General features: G+C 44.9%; 1 protein-coding gene across 4 annotated transcripts; it reads left to right on the top strand.

Moving 5' to 3' along the window:
• C1H1orf115 (chromosome 1 C1orf115 homolog) lies at positions 1 to 22284 on the top strand. Of its 4 annotated transcripts, none has more exons than XM_053308719.1 (2): positions 1 to 675; positions 18975 to 22284. In XM_053308719.1, exons 1-2 carry the CDS (start codon positions 391 to 393, stop codon positions 19089 to 19091), a joined length of 402 nt encoding a protein of 133 aa, XP_053164694.1. In that variant the 5' UTR covers positions 1 to 390; the 3' UTR covers positions 19092 to 22284. The 4 variants fall into 4 exon arrangements, with proteins under 4 accessions (XP_053164694.1, XP_053164713.1, XP_053164704.1 ...); XM_053308738.1 differs by having other exon boundaries at positions 18897 to 19024; XM_053308729.1 differs by having other exon boundaries at positions 18857 to 18978.
• Positions 22285 to 22402: the final 118 nt, after the last annotated feature.

Genomic DNA, 22402 nt, shown 5'->3' with positions numbered 1-22402 from the left:
AAGTGCTGGGACTTCTGGGCGCAGCAGCAGGAAGGGGCCCGCGCTCTTTTGTGCGGCAAACTGCACTCGGAGCGAGGGTGGGTGTCGACCTTGCACTGAGGAGCACGAGGAAGTGCTACTACTACAGGGTGGGAAGGAAGCGGACTTGCATCCGCTAGCAGCCAGGCCTCCCAGCGAGGAAGGCGAGCGTCTTCTTCCAGTCCCGGGACCGCTGCTGCTGTCGCCGCCTCCGTTCCATGTCCCTTTAGGCAAGTTTAGCTCCACCTGTTGCCTCCCTCCGCCAGGGCCCCGCGCTAATCTCCTCCTGTCTGTTGCCCCGGGAGGGACGGGAGCAAAGGTTCCTTTCGCTTTCTCCAGCTGGCCGCCTCTAGCCGAGCAGCGCGGAACACTATGACGGTCGGGGGCGGCAAGGGGGCGAGAGCCAAGTACCCCCGGCGCGGGCCTGCAGAGGACAGGATCGCCATCCTGCAACTGGACGACGAGGAGGAGGAGGAGAGCCAGCAAGCCCCAAAGGGCCACGCCGAGGAAGAGACGGGCTGCTCGTCCAAGAGAGTCACTTTCGCCAGCCTGCCCGACAAATACGAGCCCCTGGGCTGTGCGGGAGGCGAGCAAGCGGAGGGAGCAGCAGCGCGCAAGCGGAAAAAGCGCAAGAGGAAGCTCAAGAAATACGGCAAGGTGAGAAGAGGGCGGCGGCCGGCGGGGGGATGGAGCCCGGGAAAGGGAGCGGGGTGAGTGGCGCTTGCAGGGATCGGGATCCAGAGAGTCACGCCCTGCCAGCACCAGAAGAAGAAGAAAATTGAGAGGGGACAAAGTGCATTTATTCGGGGGGGGGGGCAGTGTCCCACATATTAGATTTCTGAAACAGAAGTGGGGAGGGGAAAGCCACTTTCCTAGGGGGCACTTGTCCCCCTGTCCCCCTCTGGAGTTGTACCCTGCACCTAACCCAATGCTCTTGGAGATAATAGACAGGCGGGCCTTAATCTCCAAGCCCCCACCCCAGACCCCAGTTTAGCCACACCATGGCCTCAACTGTAGCCGAAAAATAGGGGTTGGGGGGGTTCAAAACAGAAGATATGAGGCTGGAGGCTCCGAAGCCCCCATAATTAAAATACTACCTGCCCATGCCTGTTCCCAGGTCATGTGCATGATCCCCCAGAAATTCAGGCCATATTATCAGACATTCAGGGATCCCTCTCTCTGTCCTTCCCTCTAGATCAGGGCTTGTGCCTTCTGTGGTCAACTTTATTGTATTATCTATCTCATTTATATACCACGTAGTGTATTTATATCTCTAGGCAGTCATTAGCCCAATTACAATATAAAAATAATATAAACTCAATTAAAACACTCTCACAGAATAAAAACAATTTCACAGAGTGAAACAATTAAACAATTTAAAATTGGTTTTAATTTTTGAAAAGCCTGAGAAAACAAGTTTAAGGATCTTGTTTAAGGATCTCTTTAAAAAGCAATCAGAGATAGAGACGCTCTTATTTTGACAGGGAGTGCATTCCAAAGCCCTGGGGCAGCCACAAAGAAGGCCTGGCTCCAAGACGCCACCAGATGAACTGGCAGCAACTGTAACCAGACCTCCCCAGATGATCTTAATAGGTGGCAGGGTTTATGACAAAGGAGGTGCTCTCTTAAAGACCTAAGCCATTCAGGGCTTTTATAGGTAATAACCAGCGCTTTGTATTTTGCTCAGAAACGTATCAGCAGCATTCTATTGGCTATAAAATAAGAATAAGCTTTTTGAAAACAAGAGAGATGTGAGGCTCTTAGGGCAAAGGAAGTGCCTGTGGGCCCATTCTCACGACTCATTATCACTTAACTGCAAATTAGTTGAGCCACCTTTGGACTTCTCACACTCCAAGTAGTTAAAGAGAGCCCCCTTCCCACATCTGTTCATTGCAGGTAATGGGCCAAGTCAAATGCTGGGAATTCTAGTACAGGTTATTGAGGTTGAAGAAGGGCTACTTATCTTGTCTTACTGAAGTGCCCGGATAGACTCCTGGAAATGACCTTGTGGGGCATCTACTCCACCCCATCCTCAGTGCTGGAAATCCTGAGTTAGAGCATCCTCACAGCTGAATAACCTGCCTCTGCTTAAGTGCCCCTGTCATAGGTAACTGGATGTACAAACTCAAGCCTACTGAAAGTGTGGGGTGCATGTCTGTGGCGGAGGGGGTTGGGATCTCTCTTGCTGACCCCGCTCTCCTTTACTGGATGAGACTGTAATTTACTTAGAATTAGGATTATCCCCTTTTTTGCTCTTATAAGAATGAAACAAAGGAATTTATTTATTTATTTATTTATTACATTTATATCCCACTCCTTCCGAGGAGCTCAGAGCAGTGCACATGCTTATTTTTATCTTCACAGCCTAATCCTATGAGGTAGGTTAGGCTGAGAGATACATGGCTGGCCCAGAGTCACCCAGTGAGTTTCATGGTTAAATGGGGATTCCAACTCGGGTCTTCCCCATCCTAGTGCAACACTCCAACCACTATGCTTTGCTGGCTGGACCAGTAAGACAAATATTAGTAAATATTCTAATGTGTACTAGAAAATAGCAAACCCAGTTTTGATTCCATATTAAGTGATCCAAAATAAGCACCACTCTCTATACTCACTGACACTAATGTGGATTAGAATATCTTCTATGAGAGTTTATCCATTTAAAAAGTCGGAACATCCACCTCCGAAATTTACCCCAAACCTCCCAATCTTTACCCGTCTTAATAGCGATGTAATGTGCCCCAGGGTCACACTCATTTACACCAGATGGTCTGAGCTACTTAACTTCAGAGATACAAATATAGGTAAGAATCCCCATTTCATCATAATAGTAGAATTAGCAGAGCACCTTTGGGTGTTCAAAGCATTATCTTCTTGTAAGCTACAGAACAAGCCATGAAGTAAGTAGATGAGGAATTGAGAGGGAGTGACCACCATGTTGTAAGCCCTTGTCAGATGTGAGATTCAGACTAAAGACCTCTTCCTGATTAGCAGCTCAGTCTTCTAGCTGCTATGCCTCACCAAGTGGCTCACCCATAAAAGTGAAGGCATTGAAAAGGATGTATGTGAGGGAATCCTTTCATTACACTGATGGAAAGGATGGTTCAAGTGTAAGAGGTAAGGTAATACTTAAGAGGTAGCTAGTACTTTATTTTATTTATTTATTTATTTATTTATTAGTACATGTATATGCCACTCCATACAAAAAAGTCCCTGGGTGGTTCACAATATTAAAACAGTAACATAAAACAATTTAAAATACAATAAAAACTCTAAAACTGAAGCTTTAATACTATAAACTAAAAGCCTGACTAAACAGGTATGTTTTTAGGTACTCCTTAAAAAGATTCAGAGAAGGGGGAACTCTAATTTCATTAGGAAGTGTGTTCCAGAGTCCCGGGGCAACTCTAGAAAAATGCTGGTTTTGAGTCGCCACCAACTGAGCCGGTGGCAACCACAATCAGACCTCCCCAGATGATCTTAACAGGCAGTGGGGTTGATGATATTGAGGTCATTCACACAGTCAGAAACTTTGTTCTACCCATGTTTGGGAGAACCATGTTTGTTCTATCTGTGTGTGCTCCCAACGTTTGGTTGTTTGGAAGCAAGATAGGAGGGAAACCCGGATAGCTTTTCCTCCTACCTTACTTCCACACAATCACTTCTACCTAGGTATTCCTTCAACTTTGCTTCCACACAGCCGAAAATTGGGAGCGCACACAGCTCCTAAACCCGAGTTTAAGAGAACACAGTTTTTGGTTGTGTGAATCACCTCATAAAGTGGCCTTATGTACTGTGAGTACAAAAGAGTAGTTAAAGTCTGATAAAGAATACTGAACTGACATTAAATTGTCTTGATTATGTGTATGCCTTAGAAGATAAAAATTCAAATATCGGCTCATTTATTATCTGGGTGATCCTGAGCAAGACATTATTTCTGCCTTTGTTCCTCACCTACGTGCAAAACTGAAGTAACTGCATTCTACTTGAATAAGAAAACATGTAAACCATTTAGCACATGAGAGAGGGTGCTATAGAAACAACGTAATAAAGCCCAACTTTTGCATTGTACAAAGTTAATATCGGGCTTAGTTCTACATCTGAAAAATGTGCTGGTAGGTAAAAAGGAGGTAATAAGAAATACATACTATAAATGTTGTGTCCAGGAATAGCAGTCATTTCCATTCATTGATGCTTCAGTTAAAGTCTGGTAAGATCTACAACCAATTGCACCCTGTATCTACAATTTCCAGTGTCTAGAGTAGAAATGTGGGTTTTTGGAAAGCTCCCCTAAGTGAGCTAAGTGAACCTTCGATCATAAAGAGCCAGCATAGCGTAGTGGTTAGAGTGTTGGACTAGGACCGTGAAGACCCGAGTTGGAATCCCCATTCAACCATGAAACTCACTGGGTGACTCTGGGCCAGTCTTGTATCTCTCAGCCTAACCTACATCACAGGGTTAAACTGTGAGGATAAAAATAAGCATGTACACCACTCTGAGCTCCTCAGAGGAAGAGCGGGATATAAATGTAAAAAATAAAATAAATAAGAAGGTTGGCTCCTTGCCTCTCTCTCAGAAGGCTCTGCTGATCAGATGCAGGAAAGCCCCGTCCTCAGTCCTCAAATAACTGATCACAGCTAGTGTTGTGATAATAAATGCAGTGGGTTGCTTTTAGCTGGTACATAGCGACACTCTTTAAAATATGACAGGAAACACAGTGTAAAAAAACAAGTGAAAGGAAGTCTAAAAACGACTAAAAGCAAAATAGCAGGAGTGCATTTTATTTTGGATGCAAAAATATAACTGTATTCTGAATATAAATGGTTGTTTGAAATTGGTATCCCAAAGCATCAGGGAATTGGAAGGGACCTTGGAGATCTTCGAGTCCAGGCATGCTCAACTTAGCCCCCCCCAGCTGTTTTTGGACTAGAATCCCCATAATCTCCAGCCACAGTGGCCAATAGCCAGGGATTATGGGAGTTGTAGGCCAACATCTGTAAGAGGGCTGAAGTGGATCAGCCCTGGTCTGATCCCCTGTTCCGTGCAGGAATCTGCTATGGTATTCCTGCCTGACGATTGGCCATCCAGCCTCTGTTTGAAAACCATTAGAACAGGGCTGGGGTGCTTGAAGCTCCTTTCCCCCCTCCTCCTTTGCCAAAGCCTTGGGAGCTGCCAGCACAAAATACACAGCACAAAAGGGAGGCAGAGCCAGTCACAAAATGGCAGCTTGTACAAAATTTACATATATGGGATAAGGGATTTTGACATCAAATCCCCTGGATTCCAGGATAATTTTGCTGCAGGGCAAGAGGAGAGGAAGACAGCCTGCTTAATGGGGGAAGTCAACAGAGAGTCAACAGTGGGACATAAAGTAAAATTAACCCTGAACATGTGGAGAGAGAGAGAGAGATTAAAAGTAGAGACTGAACTTTGCAGAATAGAGTGGAATGATTATTTCTTTTAGTCTGAACTCTCTGCCTCGGTTAATGCAGCCCAGTATTCATATTTGGATGCTGCTGAAAATCTTGACTTGCTTTGTGTCTTTGCTGCAGGTATTCCTGCATTCCTTTGGATTGTTTTATATTTCTGTGTCCCTGTTTTCTGCTTTTGTTTGTTTATTTGGCACTATTGCTGTACAGCGTACATGGTGCTTTGCAGAATTATATAAACAAAGAAATCCTTGCCCCAGAGAGATTACACAATCTCTCTCTCTCTCTCTCTCTTTTACAAAAAAAAAAATCATCGGGAAGGGAAGGAAAATAGAAGCAAGGCAAACAGAAGGAGAATATGCACAAATGCAAGTGTTTAGTGTTAGTTTATGCAGTGATGATGACAGGATTAATCCAAAGTTTTCTTGGAAAAGCTTTTTTTTTTTTTTTTTTTTGCCTCTCCGTTCATACTTTTTGATTACATAGTGCAGATGGGGCTATCTTACCAAAGATGTTGGGAGATCCCAGATTCCATGTGTGTGGGTGCTCTGCTTCTAGATAAGGGAACCATACACCCCTCAGAGTAACTGTTTGTTTCACTTTCTGTCCTGCCTTGTCTCCTCCAGGCAGAAAACCACTATTTAAAAACAGCAGCATAATAAAATACCCAATGGAAATTTTTAATGATGAAATAAACTCCTTGCCATGTTTCATATATCATCTTCAGTCTGTTCAGAGCCAGTTCAGACAAGATGGTGGTATGGCACTTGGAAAATACAAAGGCGATCTCTAGGGCAAGGAAGTCCCACGATGATGGAGCAGCAGCCAAACTGATGTGCCCGCGTTGCTTAAACATGGCACGTAGATGTTACAATTTAGAGCATGCTCTTAGACTGTAAATGTTATGATAGACCCTAAGTGGACTCTAAGGTATCTATAAAGTCCAAGTCATTTAGAATTCAAGATTTCCCTCTGTGTGAGGTGTTTAGCACAGTGTAGGAGGAAAGTCTAAGCCTTCCAACCATCCACAGATGTAAACAGGGACACTCTTGGGTCCCTTATAATATCACCATCCCTACACAAAGGATCACTGTTCCTCACCCCTGTAGCATTACTTATTACTGAAGGCTCTTCCTGTCTGCTGCAACTGGCTTCCTAAGCAGGGTGTGTCAGTAAACTGACCTTAAAGGTTTCCTTTTGTAAAACAGAAGAACATTTAGCCTCATAATGGATCTGGTTGTACTTACTGGGCAATAGCTGCAACTCAGGCACCTTCAGCAACATTTAGGACCTGGACAGCAGTGTTCCCTCTAAGGTGTGCACACATGCGCGCGCGCTCACAAGTTTTTTTTAATGCCCGCTCAGTTGATTTCAGATCACGCTCAGGTTGAATCAGTATCAAGGCAGTGTGCACGCACATGCATTTGGAGTGGGACCTTCCTGATTCAACCTGAGCATGATCTAAAATTAATTGAGCCGACATCCAAAAACTTGTGAGCATGTGCACATTCCTTAGAGGGAACACTGATCCCTACTAGGGATGTGCACGGAACCGGCAGGGGCTGGTTTGAAAGCGGGATGGATAACTTAAAGGGCGGGGGTGGTGCAATTACGCCCCCCCCCAATTTCCCTACCGGCGCTCACTGGGAAACCTGTCCAGCGGGGCGGCAGCGTACCTCCCTGCCACCCTGTCTGCTCCTCGGACCAGAAGTAGCATGTGCACATGCTACCTCTGGTCAATTCCAGTCCGAGCAGCAGCAGGGAGGTACACTGCTGCCCTGCTGGACCAGTTTTCCAGCGAGCACTGGCGGGGGAAACATGGCAGGGGGCAGAATGCACCCTCCCCCGCCCTTAAAGTTATCCTGCCTGCCTTCAAACTCTCCGAACTGCCCAGTGCTCAAACCTCTTCCGAGGCCCTTTTACAGGCATCCAAACAGGTGCGTGCATATCCCTAATCCCTTCTCCTAGTTATCATCTCTCCCACCAGTTTTTATATATTTAAAAGATTTGTAAGTTGTCATTCTTCATATATGAATTTATGACATCTCACAGCAGATTTCATTAATAAAACATAACGTCAAAAATAGTAGAAATGTAGGATAAAAGGCAACCATTAAAATAGCCATCAAAGAGAAGCTATGTACAAAATGAGGGAAAGGCCTGCTGAGATTTTTTTAAAGTAACTTTTACTCTACAGTACACCATTAAACTTGTCATCTTCTCTGACTCCCTCCATGTGGCTTCCAGACATGCTGCTGTTTTCTTCATTCTCAAAAACTCCTTCCTTGACCTACTGTCATCATATTACATATTATTGAAGGCTCTTCGCTGCCTGCTGCACTCAGTCCTGCAGTAGCTTGCTTCGCACTGGCTTCCTAAGCAGGGAACACCACCAACACTGCAGAAATTGATCCATTCCTCCTTGTCCCTTCGGCTAAAGCTCTGTTTCATACACTGCTGCTACACTGTTGATACCAAACTATATTTAGGGCAGTGAAATCCAAAGCAGACTGTGAGGAGCTCCAAAAGAATCTCTCCACCTAAGTGATAGGGGTGTGCATGGAACCGGCTGGCCCGGTTCAGTCCGGCCCCCCATCGAACCCCCCCCTCCCCGGACTGGTCCGTGAATTTTCTTTAAAAATAAAATAAAATAATTTTTTAAAGTATATTTAAAATACCTTTAGCCCCTTCAGGGGGCTTGCTGAGGCCGGGGGGTGGGGTGTCCACGCGGGTTCCCTCTCCACCCACCGGCCGTCCTTATCTCCGCCGCAGCCAGGTAATTGACCATTTTCGGGCCTCCTTATGAACATGTGGCTGCCATTTTGGCGGCCGCCGCGCATGCGTCAATGCCCGGGCAATGGCGCATGCGCAGTGGCCGCCAAAATGGTGGCCACGTGCTCATACGGAGGCCTGAAAGGGCCGAAAATGGTCAATTAACCAGCCACGGCAGGCTGCGGCACTAATAAGGATGGCTGGCGGGGGGAGAGGGAACCCGCACTGACACCCCCCCAGACTCAGCAAGCCCCCCGAAGGGGCTAAAGGTATTTTAAATATACTTTAAGTTTTTTAAAGAAAAGAAAGAAAATTTGCGGACCGACCAGACCCAGCAGTCTGGTTCCAGTCCGACGGAACCAGGGGAGTGGTTTGGTCTGCCTGGTCCGCCCATCCCTACTAAGTGAGTGGGTGACAAAATGGCAAATGCGGTTCAAAGTTGGCAAGTGTAAACTGATACTCATTGGGACAAAACCCGCCAACTTCAAGTATACGCTGATGGGATCTGAGCTGTTGGTGACTGACAGGAGACGGATCTTGGGGTCATGGACAGCTCATTGAAAGTGTCAATTCAATGTGCGGCAGCTGTGAAAAAGGCCAATTCCATGCTAGGGATCATTAGAAAGGGGATTGGAAAAAAAACTGCTAACATTATAATGCCCTTATATAAAATTATGGTGCGGCCACACCTGGAATACTGCTTACAATTCTGGTCACCACATCTAAAGAAGAACTTTGTGGAACCAGAAAAGGTGCAGAAGAGGGCAACCAAGATGATCAGGGGCCTAGAGCACCTTCCTTATGAGGCAAGGCTACAACACCTGGGGCTCTTTAGTTTAGAAAAATGATGACTGCGGGGAGACATGATAGAGGTCTATAAAATCATGCATGGAATGGAGAAAGTGGATAGAGATAAATTCTTTTCCCTTTCACATAACACTAGAACCAGGGGTCATCCCATGAAAGTGTTTGCCAGGAAATCTAGGACCAACAAACAGAAGTACTTTTTCACACAATGCGTGAGCCGCTTGTGGAATTCTCTGCCACAAGATGTGACAGTCAACAACCTGGATGGCTTTAAGAAGGGTTTGAATAATTTCATGGAGGAGAGGTCTGTCAATGGCTACTAGTTGGAGGGCTATAGGCCATCTCCAACCTCAAAAGGCAGGATGCCTCTGAATACCAGTTGCAGGGGAGTAACAGCAGGAGAGAGGGCATGCCCTCAGCTCCTGCTTGTGGGCTTCCCAGTGGCATCTGGTGGGCCACTGTGTGAAACAGGATGCTGGACTAGATGGGCCTTGGGCCTGATCCAGCAGGGCTGTTCTTATGTTCGCCTATGACTACGCTCTGGCCCTCTTTCATCTTGACTATGGCAACCTTCTCTCTGTCTTCCCTTTGTCACTTCAGTCTTGTCATCTCTACCTAAAACTATGGTGTCATTCACCATCTTTGCTGCTCAAACCATGAGACGCTCTCCCTGTCCAGTCTCTTCACTGGATTCCTATTCCCATCTCTGTTGAGCACAAACTCCTTATTCTTACCTTTAGAGCTCACTAGGGCCTCACTCTACCTTTCAGCCTTTGTTCCTTTGTGCTCCTCCAGCTCTCCCATCTTTGGCTGGCAGAAGGTTTCTTGCTTTCTGATATGACTCCACACATTCTTCCTTGCTGCTCCCATCAAACTACCTCCCTCATCATATAAATAAAGGCATCTCCTTCCCCATTGCTGCTCAAAACCACCTTTCTAGAGACCGCAAAGGTTAACCCCTTAATCTTTGCTTCCTGTAGCTGAGTTTATGCCGGTGCAACTGCTTTTTTCACATTCTTCCTTGCTACCCTGGTTTCTCTTTGTCCTTCCCATTAGATTGTAAGATCCTACAGGGGCAGAGCTTTTTTTCCTTATGAAACTAGGTCAGGCACCAGATACATGGAAGACTAGAGCCCTATTCAGACTATGAGGCTGTTCACCCGCGCAGCCAAGAGCGGGCTAAGGCAGCCAAGCCCACCCTTACCTGTGCTTGTGTGCCCGCAGCAGCCAAGAAACTGCCACTGGTGGCACAGCAGCAAACCCACCCAGGAGCAAGTGCTCCTTTAGCCCCATTTTTCCAGTTATCTGCTGGGCTTCCAGCCGGTGTTGGGGGAATCCCTATAATTTACCACACATTCACATGGTGCATTTTGGGAATTCTTGAAGGCATCCTGGCCCTCTGCGCTGCCAGAGAAGGCAGCTGCATGTCCGGATGTGCAATCTCTGCATCCAGACCACAAGTGAGGATTGTCTGCAGGGAGGTAAGCTTTTATTAATTTTATTTATCTTTTACATTTTATATCCTGCTCTTCCTCCAAGGAGCCCAGAGCGGTGTACTACATACTTCGGTTTCTCCTCACAACAACCCTGTGAAGTAGGTTAGGCTGAGAGAGAGGTGACTGGCCCAGAGTCACCCAGCAAGTCTCATGGCTGAATGGGGATTTGAACTCGAGTCTCCCCATTCCTAGTCCAGCACTCTAACCACTACATCACGCTGGCTCTTTTCAAGGTTTCCTCCCTGCATGCCCTCAACTCTAACCTAATCTATGTGACACGTGTTGTATAACTATACAGATGTTTGTACACTCATTCATGTTTTTGTGTGAATGGCTGTACCTTGGTGCTTTTTAAAAACGAACCTGGGTACAGGCCCCTCAAATGCACGGTAGAGATAGGAAGCCTACTGTTGACCCTGTATTTGACATAACGTGTGGATAACTGTGCCCTGTATACCGATGTGTAACTATGTGCACTGTACACTTGTATGAATGTCCAACACGATATATGAATAGAGCATAGTTATTATTTAGCAATGCACTTTGGTTTATCAGAATCTCAGGTTAGGTCTTCATGATATCTTTTGATGCTCTTGAAGCAGAAGGGCTGCTTTTGCAGTACAGAGACAGGATTATCTTTGAAAAAACAAACATTTAGTTAAATCTGATGAAGGCTGGGTTTTTCCTTTCTCTTCAGAAGACACCAGTCCTATCGGAGTGAGAACGAAGCTGATGTTCTCGCAGATCAAAAGGAAAATCTGTCATTTTTGCCTGAAAAAGACTCTAAGCTAATCCATGTGACAGATGCTTTACATTTCTTTGTGCTGCATTTCTCTTGGCATCCCTATTCTGACAACATTCCAATTAGCAAGAAGTGGGAGGCTTGTTTTCAACCCTCACAATAGCGACAGAGAGATAAAATAATAAAATGCCATTTTAGCTTGGATTTTAGGTAGAGCCCAAAGAGTTGCATCCTTGTTAATAGTGTGTTGCTGGTTGACTGCTGAAGCTAGCATTGAAATTACTGTCCCTAGCCTAGTGCATAGTTTATACTTCTTAATAAGAAATTGATATAAAGTCAGAAATAGTTTCAGTCATTCCTGGGGAACCAGCAGTAAAAGGACAGTACAGATGATTGCAGGATCCAGAGTAAACACTCAGAATTTTCCAATTATAATACACCCCTATGTACTGTAAGGAGGGAAACCATGGTTTCCATTTGTTATATACATCACCAAACTTGGACTTGTTTCTCTTCCCCCCTTCTTTGCCCCTGAGTTACCTGGACAAGGATAGCTACTGCTAGTTAGTACAGATTCTGTAACTTGCCTTGGCAGGAAACAGTTTTCTTGCTGGCAGGGTTAAGAACTGATTGCACTTATATTCTGCAGTATATTGTACATTGTGATACAGAGGCAGGCAGATCAGTGTCTGGAATGATTGTCCATTCAGAGCTGATTTGAGCTAATTGGTGAGAGGGTAGGAGCATATGGCTGAGGGGCAAAGAAAGAAGCAGCTCTGTCAAGCAGATTTCATTTGTAAAAATGCCATCCCATCCCTAAAATGTATTATACACACCATGGACTAAAACTGTTGTTGAAGAGGAGGGGGGAAGTGTTATGGCTGGCCAGCCTTGCAACATGGCGTGAAGGTGAAACAGTTCAGATTAGGATGTGCAAATCGATTCGAATTGACTCGAATCTGAGTGATTCAAGTGATTTGAATTTGAATCAAATCACCCCTTAAACGGACAATTTGATTTGGATTTGGATTGAATTTTTGAAATTTGATTTGAATTCGATTGAGAGCTGTTTGGCACCCTTTAAAAACCACTCAGGCCCCCGATTGGTTAAAAAAGGTGCCAGAACAGGTGCACATTGAATTGAATTTTTGGTCCAGATTCAAATTTGATTTGAATTTGAAACACATTTTTCAGAATTTGATTTGAAATGAATCGAAAAATTAGTTTTGTGCACCTCTCTAGTTCAGATGCATGAAAAGTGTGGACTCTATCAGGTCTTCCACATAGAATTTTCCAGCTACTATTCATTCACTCCAGCTCACCTATATGGGAAGAATGTTTTGAGTAAACAGACAATTGCTTCAACAGCACAAAATTCTGCTGTGACAACATCCTGCTTCCCATTTTTTCATCCTGTTATATTCTCTGATGGAAGACAGCAAAAGATCCCCCAGAACTAGTCTGGAATCTCCAGGGATTTTCATCAATCTTCAGATTGAATTAGCAATCCTGAATATTTTAATGGTTGGATACTGTGAATAATTGTGTGTGTTTGTGGGGGGTGGGGGGATATTCAGGACTTGTTTCAGTTCAGGGACATAGTAAAATTGGACTAGGCCCTGAGACAAAAAGTGAAGATGGACCCCTGCCCCCCATCTTCTTCAGAAGAAGCACAAGTGGGAGAGCAAAGAGCAAACCAACCAGCTGGTGGTGGGCCCCCTCCCTCTGGGGGCCAGAAAATTTGTTCCTCCTCCACATTCAATCGTAGCTATGCCCCTGCTTCAGTCAGAGTTGACAGTCCTGTGTCCTGCTCCTGTTTTCTCTGACGGAGGAGGTGCAAGGGTGCAGTGGTGGGATGGGTTATTTGTTTTAAATTTGAATTTTAAAATAATACTTAGAATAATGAAACTGAATCTAGCATTTATATTTATTTTATTTATCACGAAATTTTTATACCACCTTTCATTAAAACAATCTCAAGGCGGTTTACAAAACATTTAAAACAATATAAGACTATAAAACAATAAAATATTAAATTGGAATATAAAAATACAAATCTGTTTAAAAGATTTAATTACACATACACATTAGGACCATAAAATGCAGGACATAAAATACAGCCGGAAATGGGCTGCGGACAGCAGAGCCCATGCAGTCACTTGAGAGTAGGGGAGGTGGAAGGAGCTCGCTGCCCCCCACCCAGCCACACTGCACAGCGGTGGGCTGCTGTGCCCGGCCAGAGGGGCATGAAGCGGTGGTGGCCTGGCCATGGAGAGGGGCAAATGGAGTGCTGGGCAGTTGGGCCGTGGTGGCTGGCACAGCAGAGACTGCATGCTTGCCAGAAACTGCTGCATGAGGGCTTGTGCGTGCACCTTAGAGGGAACCGTGGTCCCTGGAAAACTTCTCCCAGCAGTTTCATGTAGATATTGAACAGCATGGGAGACGAAACCGAACCCTGCGGGACCCCACAAGCTAGTGGCAAAGGAACTGAGTAGTAGTCCCCCAGAACCACCTTCTGGACCCTCCCCCCGAGAAAGGACCGAAGTCACTCCAAAGCAGCACCTCCAGTCTCTATACTTGAGAAGTGGTCCAGAAGGATACCATGGTTGATGATATCAAATGCTGCTGAGAGGTCCAGCAGAATCAACAGGGATGCAGTTTCAGTCCCATATCCCAAACAGAAGACAGATTGAAAGGGTTGTAGATAATCCGTATCATCCAAGACTCTCTGCAGCCCACCACATGCTCTGTTACCTTGCAGAAAGGGAAGGTAAATTTATATTATATATGCTACTGATTTAGCATTTATAGTTACTTGGCATTTAATTTAGCATTAATTTATTAATTTAGCATTTTTTTAATTTAGCATTTAGATTTAGATTTCCTCATCAAGCTATAATACAATTTTCTTTCTAGCAAGGAGAAACGCACAGTATGTAGCAAGTATCTGGATGTCTGTGGGAATCTCAAATTTTGCATGGGTCAACTGTAAGGTTATTGATTAGCTCGCATGTCAGTGTTGGTGGTCTTGTATATGTAAGGATCAGTTAATCCAGCTTTCAGCATTCATGACGCCAGCCAAAAGAAGGCCTTGAAGGCAAAGGTTTGGTGACAATCATCTATTGTCTCTGCCTTTTGCTGCAGCTCTCAGTAAGAGTTTCCTATCCTACCTCACAAATATTGCTACACTGCACAGGGAAATTAACACAAGGTACCACTTGTATTGTTTGTTTGTGTTGGGAAGAGCTTTGGTCCTTACTGAGATCAGGACTCCATTGTTCTTGTCAATGTACCAGCAGTTTATGGCTCAATCTCTGCCAAGTCAATTGAGACAAGAGAAGTGAAGTACTTTTCCCAAGGTCAGGTACGGCCTTTACATGACTAAAGTCTGTTGGTAAGAGAGTGCCACTTTTCGGGCTTTGTACGTCTCAGTTTCAAGCAGGCAGTGAGTAAGCTAAAAGATTGTTCTCATCTTTGACCAACATGGCTGCACACTTTTAGGCATTTGGGATGGCATGTTTGCCTGCAGCAGCCACATGCCAGCATAGTGCCATGTTCAACAGAGGTGTGCTGGTACAACTCTTGTTCCCCACCACCCGTCTTAATCTTTGACTTGCTAGTGCAGGAAGCCTTAGCTAAAGACCTAAGCAGATGCACTGGAGAACCTCAGCATCCATGGGGGTTCCGTTCATGAAGCTTAGTTCTTCATTAAATGGTAGTATCTAGGCTTGATAACCTTTTAGCCAGCATGGTGTAGTGGTTAGAGTGCTGGACTAGGACCAGGGAGACCCGAGTTCAAATCTCCATTCAGCCATGAGACTTGCTGGGTGACTCTGGGCCAGTCACTTCTCTCTCAGCCTAACTTACTTCACAGGGCTGTTGTGAGGAGAAACTTAAGTATGTAGTACACTGTTCTGGGCTCCTTGGAGGAAGAGCGGGCTATAAAATGTAATAATAATAATAATAGAATGAGAGTTGATTCATATGACCATGTTTGCTTGTTTATTACAGCATATAATGCCTTTCAACAGAATATTGTTCACAAGGTAACTTGCAATCATTTAAATTATATGTAAAACAATCCATACAAACAGAACAAAAATACAACTCAATGAATAATTTAAAAACAACAGCACTATAGAGAATCTCCACTAATCCCAAACACTCCTGATGAGATAAAAGTGTTTTCATCTGTCTGTTATGAGAGACTGGGAATATGCATATATGCTTCCCGGGGCGGGGGGGGGGGGACATTCCACAACTCTGGAACCATCTCAAAAAAGGTTCTACTCCTGGTAGGTGACCACTTGACTTCTTTAAAGGAAGGAACCTAGAGCAGAGCTTCATTCATTAGAACTTAAAGTCTTCTGGAGCTCATCGCAAGAGGAATTATCCTTGAGATACTCGTGACCCAGGCTATATAGGGCCATTAAAAGGTCAAAAACAGCACCTTGAACTGTGCACAAAACCAAATTGGTACCCAGTACATTTGTTTTAGAATTGATACAGCGTGTTTCTCCCAGTCTATACCTGTCAACAGATGGACAGTGATGTTCTATAACAGCTGTAATTTCCAAACGGTCTTCAAGGGCAACCCCATATAGAGTTCATTACAGTAGTCTACTCTGGAAGTTAAAAGGCATTGATAGCCAGATCTCTGTTATCAACTGTTCTTATCACATGATTGCTTGGTGGTTTAAACCTTTTATGTTAGTCTAAAGGCATTAACCAACAAAGGACAATGTCCTTATGATGGATCTTATGGTTATATTATCAGGGCCATGTGAAATCATCCTGAGGAATCAAACATATGAACCATTCAGGATGCTTGTTATCGAGGGATAGCTTGTCTCCTGATGTACTTGCCGCATTGCATTCTTGCAGTCCAAAAGCTCAACCCCTGATGGTTGCTGTCTCTGGTAGCAGCAGCTCTCTCATGATGATGAACATCGCTGTGTTATGTATGCCCTTGTGCAAAAGATGGGGTATTCATGCTGAGAAATACAATTGCTTGCCCCTCCCTTGAATCCCAGTGCCCTTTCTGCAGGATGTTCCCCCTTTATCTTGCCATCTCCATTCAGCCTCGCTCAAAGCTCAACAAACAAGCTCATCTTGCGTATTATATGCACCAATGCACTGGCTCGTATCCAACCCAAATGGACAGCTGTATTGTATAATTTAGAACTGAGGCAAGCCCAGATTAGAGGAAATGACTTGGATTCTTTGCATTTCAAGTACATGTACTCCTTCAGTGCTGACTGTTTACAATGTCTGAGCGCCAGCCTCAAGCCAATGGTTAGATTGTCTCATGTGCCACAGAATGGATCAAGTTCATGGGAGGTGATGGAGCAAATCATGTTTTTCTTTTTAAATCGCTTAATGCTTTTTATTGTTAAAGAATAAGGATAGTAACCCTATCTAAACCTAGGGTTTTTAAAGGATGAGTTGCCTTGCTAAAGTAGCATGGGCAGTTACCAGAGAGGTGTTAAGTGCCTGCAGCACATAAGGAATGGAAGATTGTCCTTGTTGATCCCCCCCTTGGAAGAGAACAAGGCCTGATTCTCTTGCAAAACTTGATTCAAAATACTTCTATAATACTTTTCAGGTGAAACTCCCAAAGCGGTTTATATGCAAGCATTAAAACGATAATAAACAGTGAAAAAATATATAAAATAGCACACAGGCAGCAAAGACAATTAAAAGCCCAATAAAGATGTCCATCAAAGCTAGAAATATGGTATACTAAAAAGTCTGGATAAAAAAAAAAGGCCTTCATCTGGCAGCAAAAGGAGATTCCAAAGACAAGGGAGCATGTCAGAAAAGGCCTCTCCTCCTAGACAAAATCAGAACCCTTCACAGCTGCTTTAAAGGACAAAAAAGGGGTGGGGTGGGGGGCTTCTCATGGATCTTCTACATCATGTATGCTTTGACCCTCAGCTGCACTGCTGAACATACTGCTGGGAAGAAGATTTAATTACTTTCTGGTTTTAGCTGACTTTATTATTTTTATGGTATTTATTATAATTTTATTGCTTGGTTTTAAATTACTTGTAAGCTGTCTTGAGAGCCTTGTATGTTATATGAAGGGATGCTTAAAATAAAATAAAATAAAATAAAATAAAATAAAATAAAATGGAAGTGTTCTCATGTGAGGGAATTGCATGGAAAATTAGACTTGTCCAGATGTGATAAACAACAACTCTGACCACAGGAAGTCAGATGAAGTTGACCAGGGTATAATTGCCTTGTGGAGACCCCATTAATTTATTCCTTGCATGTTTATCCTGTTTTCCCAAGAAGCTTAGGATACTCATTCCCCACCATTTTAACCTCACTGCAATGCTTCGAGGTTGGGTAGGCTGAGAGACAGCAGCTGACTCCAGGGGACCCAGTGGGTTTCATGGCCAGAAGGGCTTTTGAACTTTGGTCTCCCCAGTTTGAGAATAACACTCAGGGCAGTACACTATACTGGTTTTCCTGGTGATTGATTGACAGCATGCCAGAAAAGGAGAGGTGCCAAGCCAAAAGAAAAAGGAGGAGAAACCTCAAATGCCTCTGGGATGAACTTTATGACTGGCCAAGCACATTCTGGCAAGGCCTTTATCAAGGGTTCTTGTTCCAATATCTCTCAGTGAACAGAAGAGGCTAAGAAAAGACATATTCTACAAGGAACAGATGCTGTCTTTTTTTAGCCTCTTCTGACCACTGAGCAGGGATGTAACTGTAATTGGGTGTACATGCCCAAAGAACATGAGCTGCCCGGCCCCCCCAGCAGAGGGGCCTCTAAGGACCCTTCACCTGTCCCCACTGCTCACCTGCCTGCCCTCCCCCGATTACCTGCCACCTCTGCGGTTGCAGCACTAAGTCCACATTCTTTAGGGGCCCAGCTTGCAAAACTTTCCCAGCTGTGGTGTTGGTATAATGATGTCACAGCCTGGGGCCAGGGCGTGATGTCATTATCCTGGGTCACAGCTGGGAAACTTTGCAAGCCAGGCCCCTGTACAATGAATGTCAACAGTGTTGCAGCTGCAGAGGCGGCAAGTAATCTGGGGGGAGGTAGGGGGAGATGACAAGTGAGGGGGAGAGCTGCTGCAGTGGCTGTAGATAGGGGTGTGCATGGAACCGGCTGGTTCGGTTTGAGTCCGGACCCAAACTGGACCGGGCCAGTTCAGTCCGGCACCCCCTCTAACCTCCCCCCCCCCGCCCCAGTTCAGTTTAGTCTGGGGGGATTCGTGAACAATTTTTTTTTAAAAAGGACCCAGGCCACACAGAGGCCAATTGCACAGGTGCAGCGGCCTCCAAAATGGCCGCCACACCGGAGGGGGAAGGCCCGAATGGGCCGAAGAGCCGGCCGAACAGCAAACTGGCAGAAAATGTGAATGTGGGCCGCTGCCAACGTTGCTATGCCACTGCAAAATTTTGGAACAAGAGCCCTTGATAAAGGCTTTGCCAAAATGCACGGGGCCAGTCCAGTTGGGTTTAAATTTGTAAACCGCCCAGAGATTTTATATGGGGCAGTATATAAATGAAATTAATTAATTAATTAATTAGTAACACTTGTGGTTTCTCTTCCTTTTTCATTTTCCTTCTAGAGATTGAAATGCATAATAAGACTGCACTCATTTCTTTCAGCTATAGAAAACATTTGTTAATCAGCAGGACTGTTCTTCAGACTTTCCAGTTCCTTATTAGTGTTGTCTGTTCCAGAAGGTGGGCAAAGTGTTGCAGAAAGGATGCCGTTACCTGGTGCTCGGCCTGCAGGGATTAGCCAACGCCTACACATCGCCACTTGGAGTGGCTGTTTCGGTAGCTGCAGCGTTTCGTTAGATGTGTGACCTGCCACTTTTGAGATGAGGAAGACGGAAACCGTGGTTAAGGTGCACGGCCATTTCTACTTTGCTTGCACAACACCTTCGGAAATGACTGCAATTCAGCAATAAGGAGAAAAACAAAGGATCACATTTAAGTGTTTGAATGAACAGACTTCGGGAGCATGTTAATGAAAATCAGATCAATGAGCAAGTAAGGCCAGAGGATCAAAGCCTTGATTAGCTGGGCCAGGTCTTGTCATTTATAAATATAAGATATTTATAAGGTTACCTTCAAAAAAATTAGTGGCAGAGGAGGGGCAAAGCATGTGGAAGAGAAAGAGGCAAGAGTGAAGAAAGAGAGAAAGGTAACAGAAAAATAGAAGGAAAAAGAAGAGAGGAAATCGCTACATTTCCCCCCGGCATATCTACTGTGCTTTGCAAATGCTATATGGTGGCCTGGCATTCCGTAGATACAGCTTTTTTCATCATTGCATCTCTGCACTGCAGGGAGATCTGCAGCTCTGGAATTTCTGCATATTAAAACCCAGGAGCACTGCCAGAAACAGAAAAGCCCACAAACAGATAGAAGAGCTGTGCTATACTGGAACGAGGAACGGGCAAAATAAGAAAACCAAAGATAGTGTTGCATTGTTGGATCAGTCAATTGCATAGCCACGCATCCTGAATGTGTGCACCATAAACAAGCACCATAGAGTCCTGACTTGACATACTGAACAAAAATTGCACGGACTGCTTCTGTGTGTGCATGGGGGGAGGGGTGGTTTTTGGCTGCCCCTCCCTTCAGCTGCCTGTGCCTCTTGAAAATATGTTCCTGAGGGTCCTGTGACCTTCATGGACATATTTTTGGGAGGCACAAGGGGCTGCAAGACGAAGGGGATAACTGCAAATCACACCACCCCTTTGTGCATGTGCAGAAGCATTCCTTTTATGCAGCTCTTACTCTATATCAGGCCTGGCTCTCAGTGAAGTAGACCTCCATAATAGGCTTGGCAGGTTCAGACCCTGAGAGTGCTTCCTGTCTTTTAAGGAGTGCACAACAAGGAATATTTTGCCTAGTGCAGCTTCTGTCATTGCATCAGTGTGATCATAAAGGTCACACTTGGTGCAATAGTCTTTTATTTTCCAATACTGAAAAGAAAACCCGCTCCCTAGCAAAGAAGCTCTGAAGGTTTCCTCTGATGTCTCCCTGCGTGTCTTGGATGGGCTGGTAGTCATAGCCGTTTCCCAGTCCAAACAAAGTACAGTACCATTCAGGAAGCAGGATGCTCCGCATCTTCTGTTAATAAAATCAAAAAATTGAGTGGGGTCATATGCTGAATTCATTGGAGCAAGGGGAGAGTTATGGATGTGATAATAAGCATATATATTAACAACATGTGCATTCAAAATTGTAGGCAGCTGTGTCTGTCCATTAGAAAAAATCCAAAAGCTACAATCTGGCAATACCTTTTTCAAGACCAACCAAAATGACACAAGGCTGTGAGCAGCAGCAAGCTTTCAAGTTCGGGGAAAACCCAAGAGCCCAGCTGCCCTGAAGGCTAAGCAGCCTGGGCAGCCACCTGCAAGGAAAGTGGGGGTGGGGGACAAAGAGGTCAGAGCTGGGCACTTTCTCTCTCACTCTCTACCCCCTGCTGTGCCTTCCACTACAGGCATCCCATCCAGCTGTAGAGATCCTCTTAAGTGGAAAGCACAGGGCAGGGGGAAGAGAGAGTGAGAGAGAAAGGGCCCAGCTCCGTGCTTTCTGGCCCCTCCTTTGTGCATGCATCTCTCCCAGCCAGCTGCTTAACTTTCTGACCAGCCGGGCATTTCTGCTTAACTTTCTGACCAGCTGGAGATTGGCGAGGAGCTGACCTCCGTTTTAGCAGCCTGGCTGGCCAAAAGATTAAGCAGCTGGTTGGAAGAGATTCACGTGAGGAAAGGAAGTGAGGGATTGCTGGAGAGCAGGGATGAGCCAACTGCAGCGGTGGCAGCAGTATGCAGAAGAGGTGGTGCCAGTGGGCACAGAAGTGGTCTCCGGGTCGGCAGCGGGCCCTTGGCAGCTGCCCAATGATGCCAGCCTCTGATGCTGGTGCTGCCCATTGTGGCTGAAGTGCTTCACCCAGAATTTTCAAGAGTAAAGGAATTGTGTAACGTATTTGCATGTGGCAGAGCTGCCCTCTTTTTTGTGAGATTGTGGGTGTTGGTTTAACTGCATCACAGATCTCTGTTTGCTGCTGTTAGAATAGCCAAGTAGAATTCAGTTGTCATTTATATAGGCCAGAGAGCCTGGATCATGATATGAAATAAAATGCACCTCCTCTGGCATGCCCTGGGCACCAAAAGAAGAGACCAGACCCACATCTTCCTGAAAAATGCATTAAGTATTAAGTTAAATTGTGGTGGTTTAACAATCCCAGTGCTGTGGAAACTCTCCCACTGCTGTCCTTTAAAGGAGAAATACTTTGTGTTGTGCCAAAAGCAGAACTCTGTCTGTGCATTCCGGAATCACACATTTCTGCTTAGCTGACAACTCTAATTTTTGATATGCACCTGTTCAGTCTTATACTATTAATGTGATTTTGTGCACAAATAAGGTTCAATAACTTCTTCTTTTCTTTCTCTCTCAAAAAAGAATGATATTATTTCTACTTTAATGGTGCTAAGGATCGAAAAATATATGGCCAGAGTCTGTGCAAGGCTTCAGCATTCGTACAGGGCCCTGATCCTCAGATGTCAGCTTAAAACAAAGGGATGCACACCATTAAATGTGTATGTATTAATTATGGTGTCCACCCAATTAAATAACTTGCATACCAGAGCTTTTCTAATAACTCATCTATTTATTGCTTACAATTCACTGGAAAACCTCAGTGCCTAAAACTTAAAGACTGGTGCAAGATCAAGCACATCATAGCTGAGAATTGGCTGACATCCAGACTAATGTGAGACTTTCAAACATGCAACAGGAGAGGAGTGTGATTTGCCAGTCTCCCCTTCCCCCTGTAGTCCACTGAGCCTCTCAAAAGTATGTCCCTGAAGGTCTCCCCCCCCCCCAATTTCAGCCTTCGTGTTTTTGCTTTTAAATTTTGTTGCTGATTTGCTTTTAATTACGTTGATTTGTATTGTTTTTATTGTAAGCCTCCTTTAGTAGCAGGTGCTGGAGGGGTGAGGTAGGACTGTTTTAAGTAAATAAATAAATGTGCCCAGAATGTGTGCTTCTATGTTTATGCCACAGCTTTTGAGCTATCCACACCCCAGAGCTTCCCCTTCTGAGCAAGGGTGGCCCTGGGCAGCTCTTTCAGAACTTGGGAGCTTGCATAGTATGTC

Source organism: Hemicordylus capensis, chromosome 1 (genome assembly GCF_027244095.1).
Source record: "Hemicordylus capensis ecotype Gifberg chromosome 1, rHemCap1.1.pri, whole genome shotgun sequence".
Classification (NCBI taxonomy): Eukaryota; Metazoa; Chordata; class Lepidosauria; order Squamata; family Cordylidae; genus Hemicordylus; species Hemicordylus capensis.
The sequence above is the reverse complement of the archived record's forward strand: the minus strand, read 5'-3'. Positions and strand labels throughout refer to the sequence as shown.

What these genes read in the sequence shown, in the direction of transcription:
- C1H1orf115 (XM_053308710.1), top strand. Translation starts at nt 391, where the DNA reads ATGACGGTCGGGGGCGGCAAGGGGGCGAGAGCCAAGTACCCCCGGCGC. An exon ending in AGCTCAAGAAATACGGCAAG is followed by an intron (nt 676 to 18,971) that starts GTGAGAAGAGGG and finishes TGTCTGTTCCAG; the next exon opens with AAGGTGGGCAAAGTGTTGCA.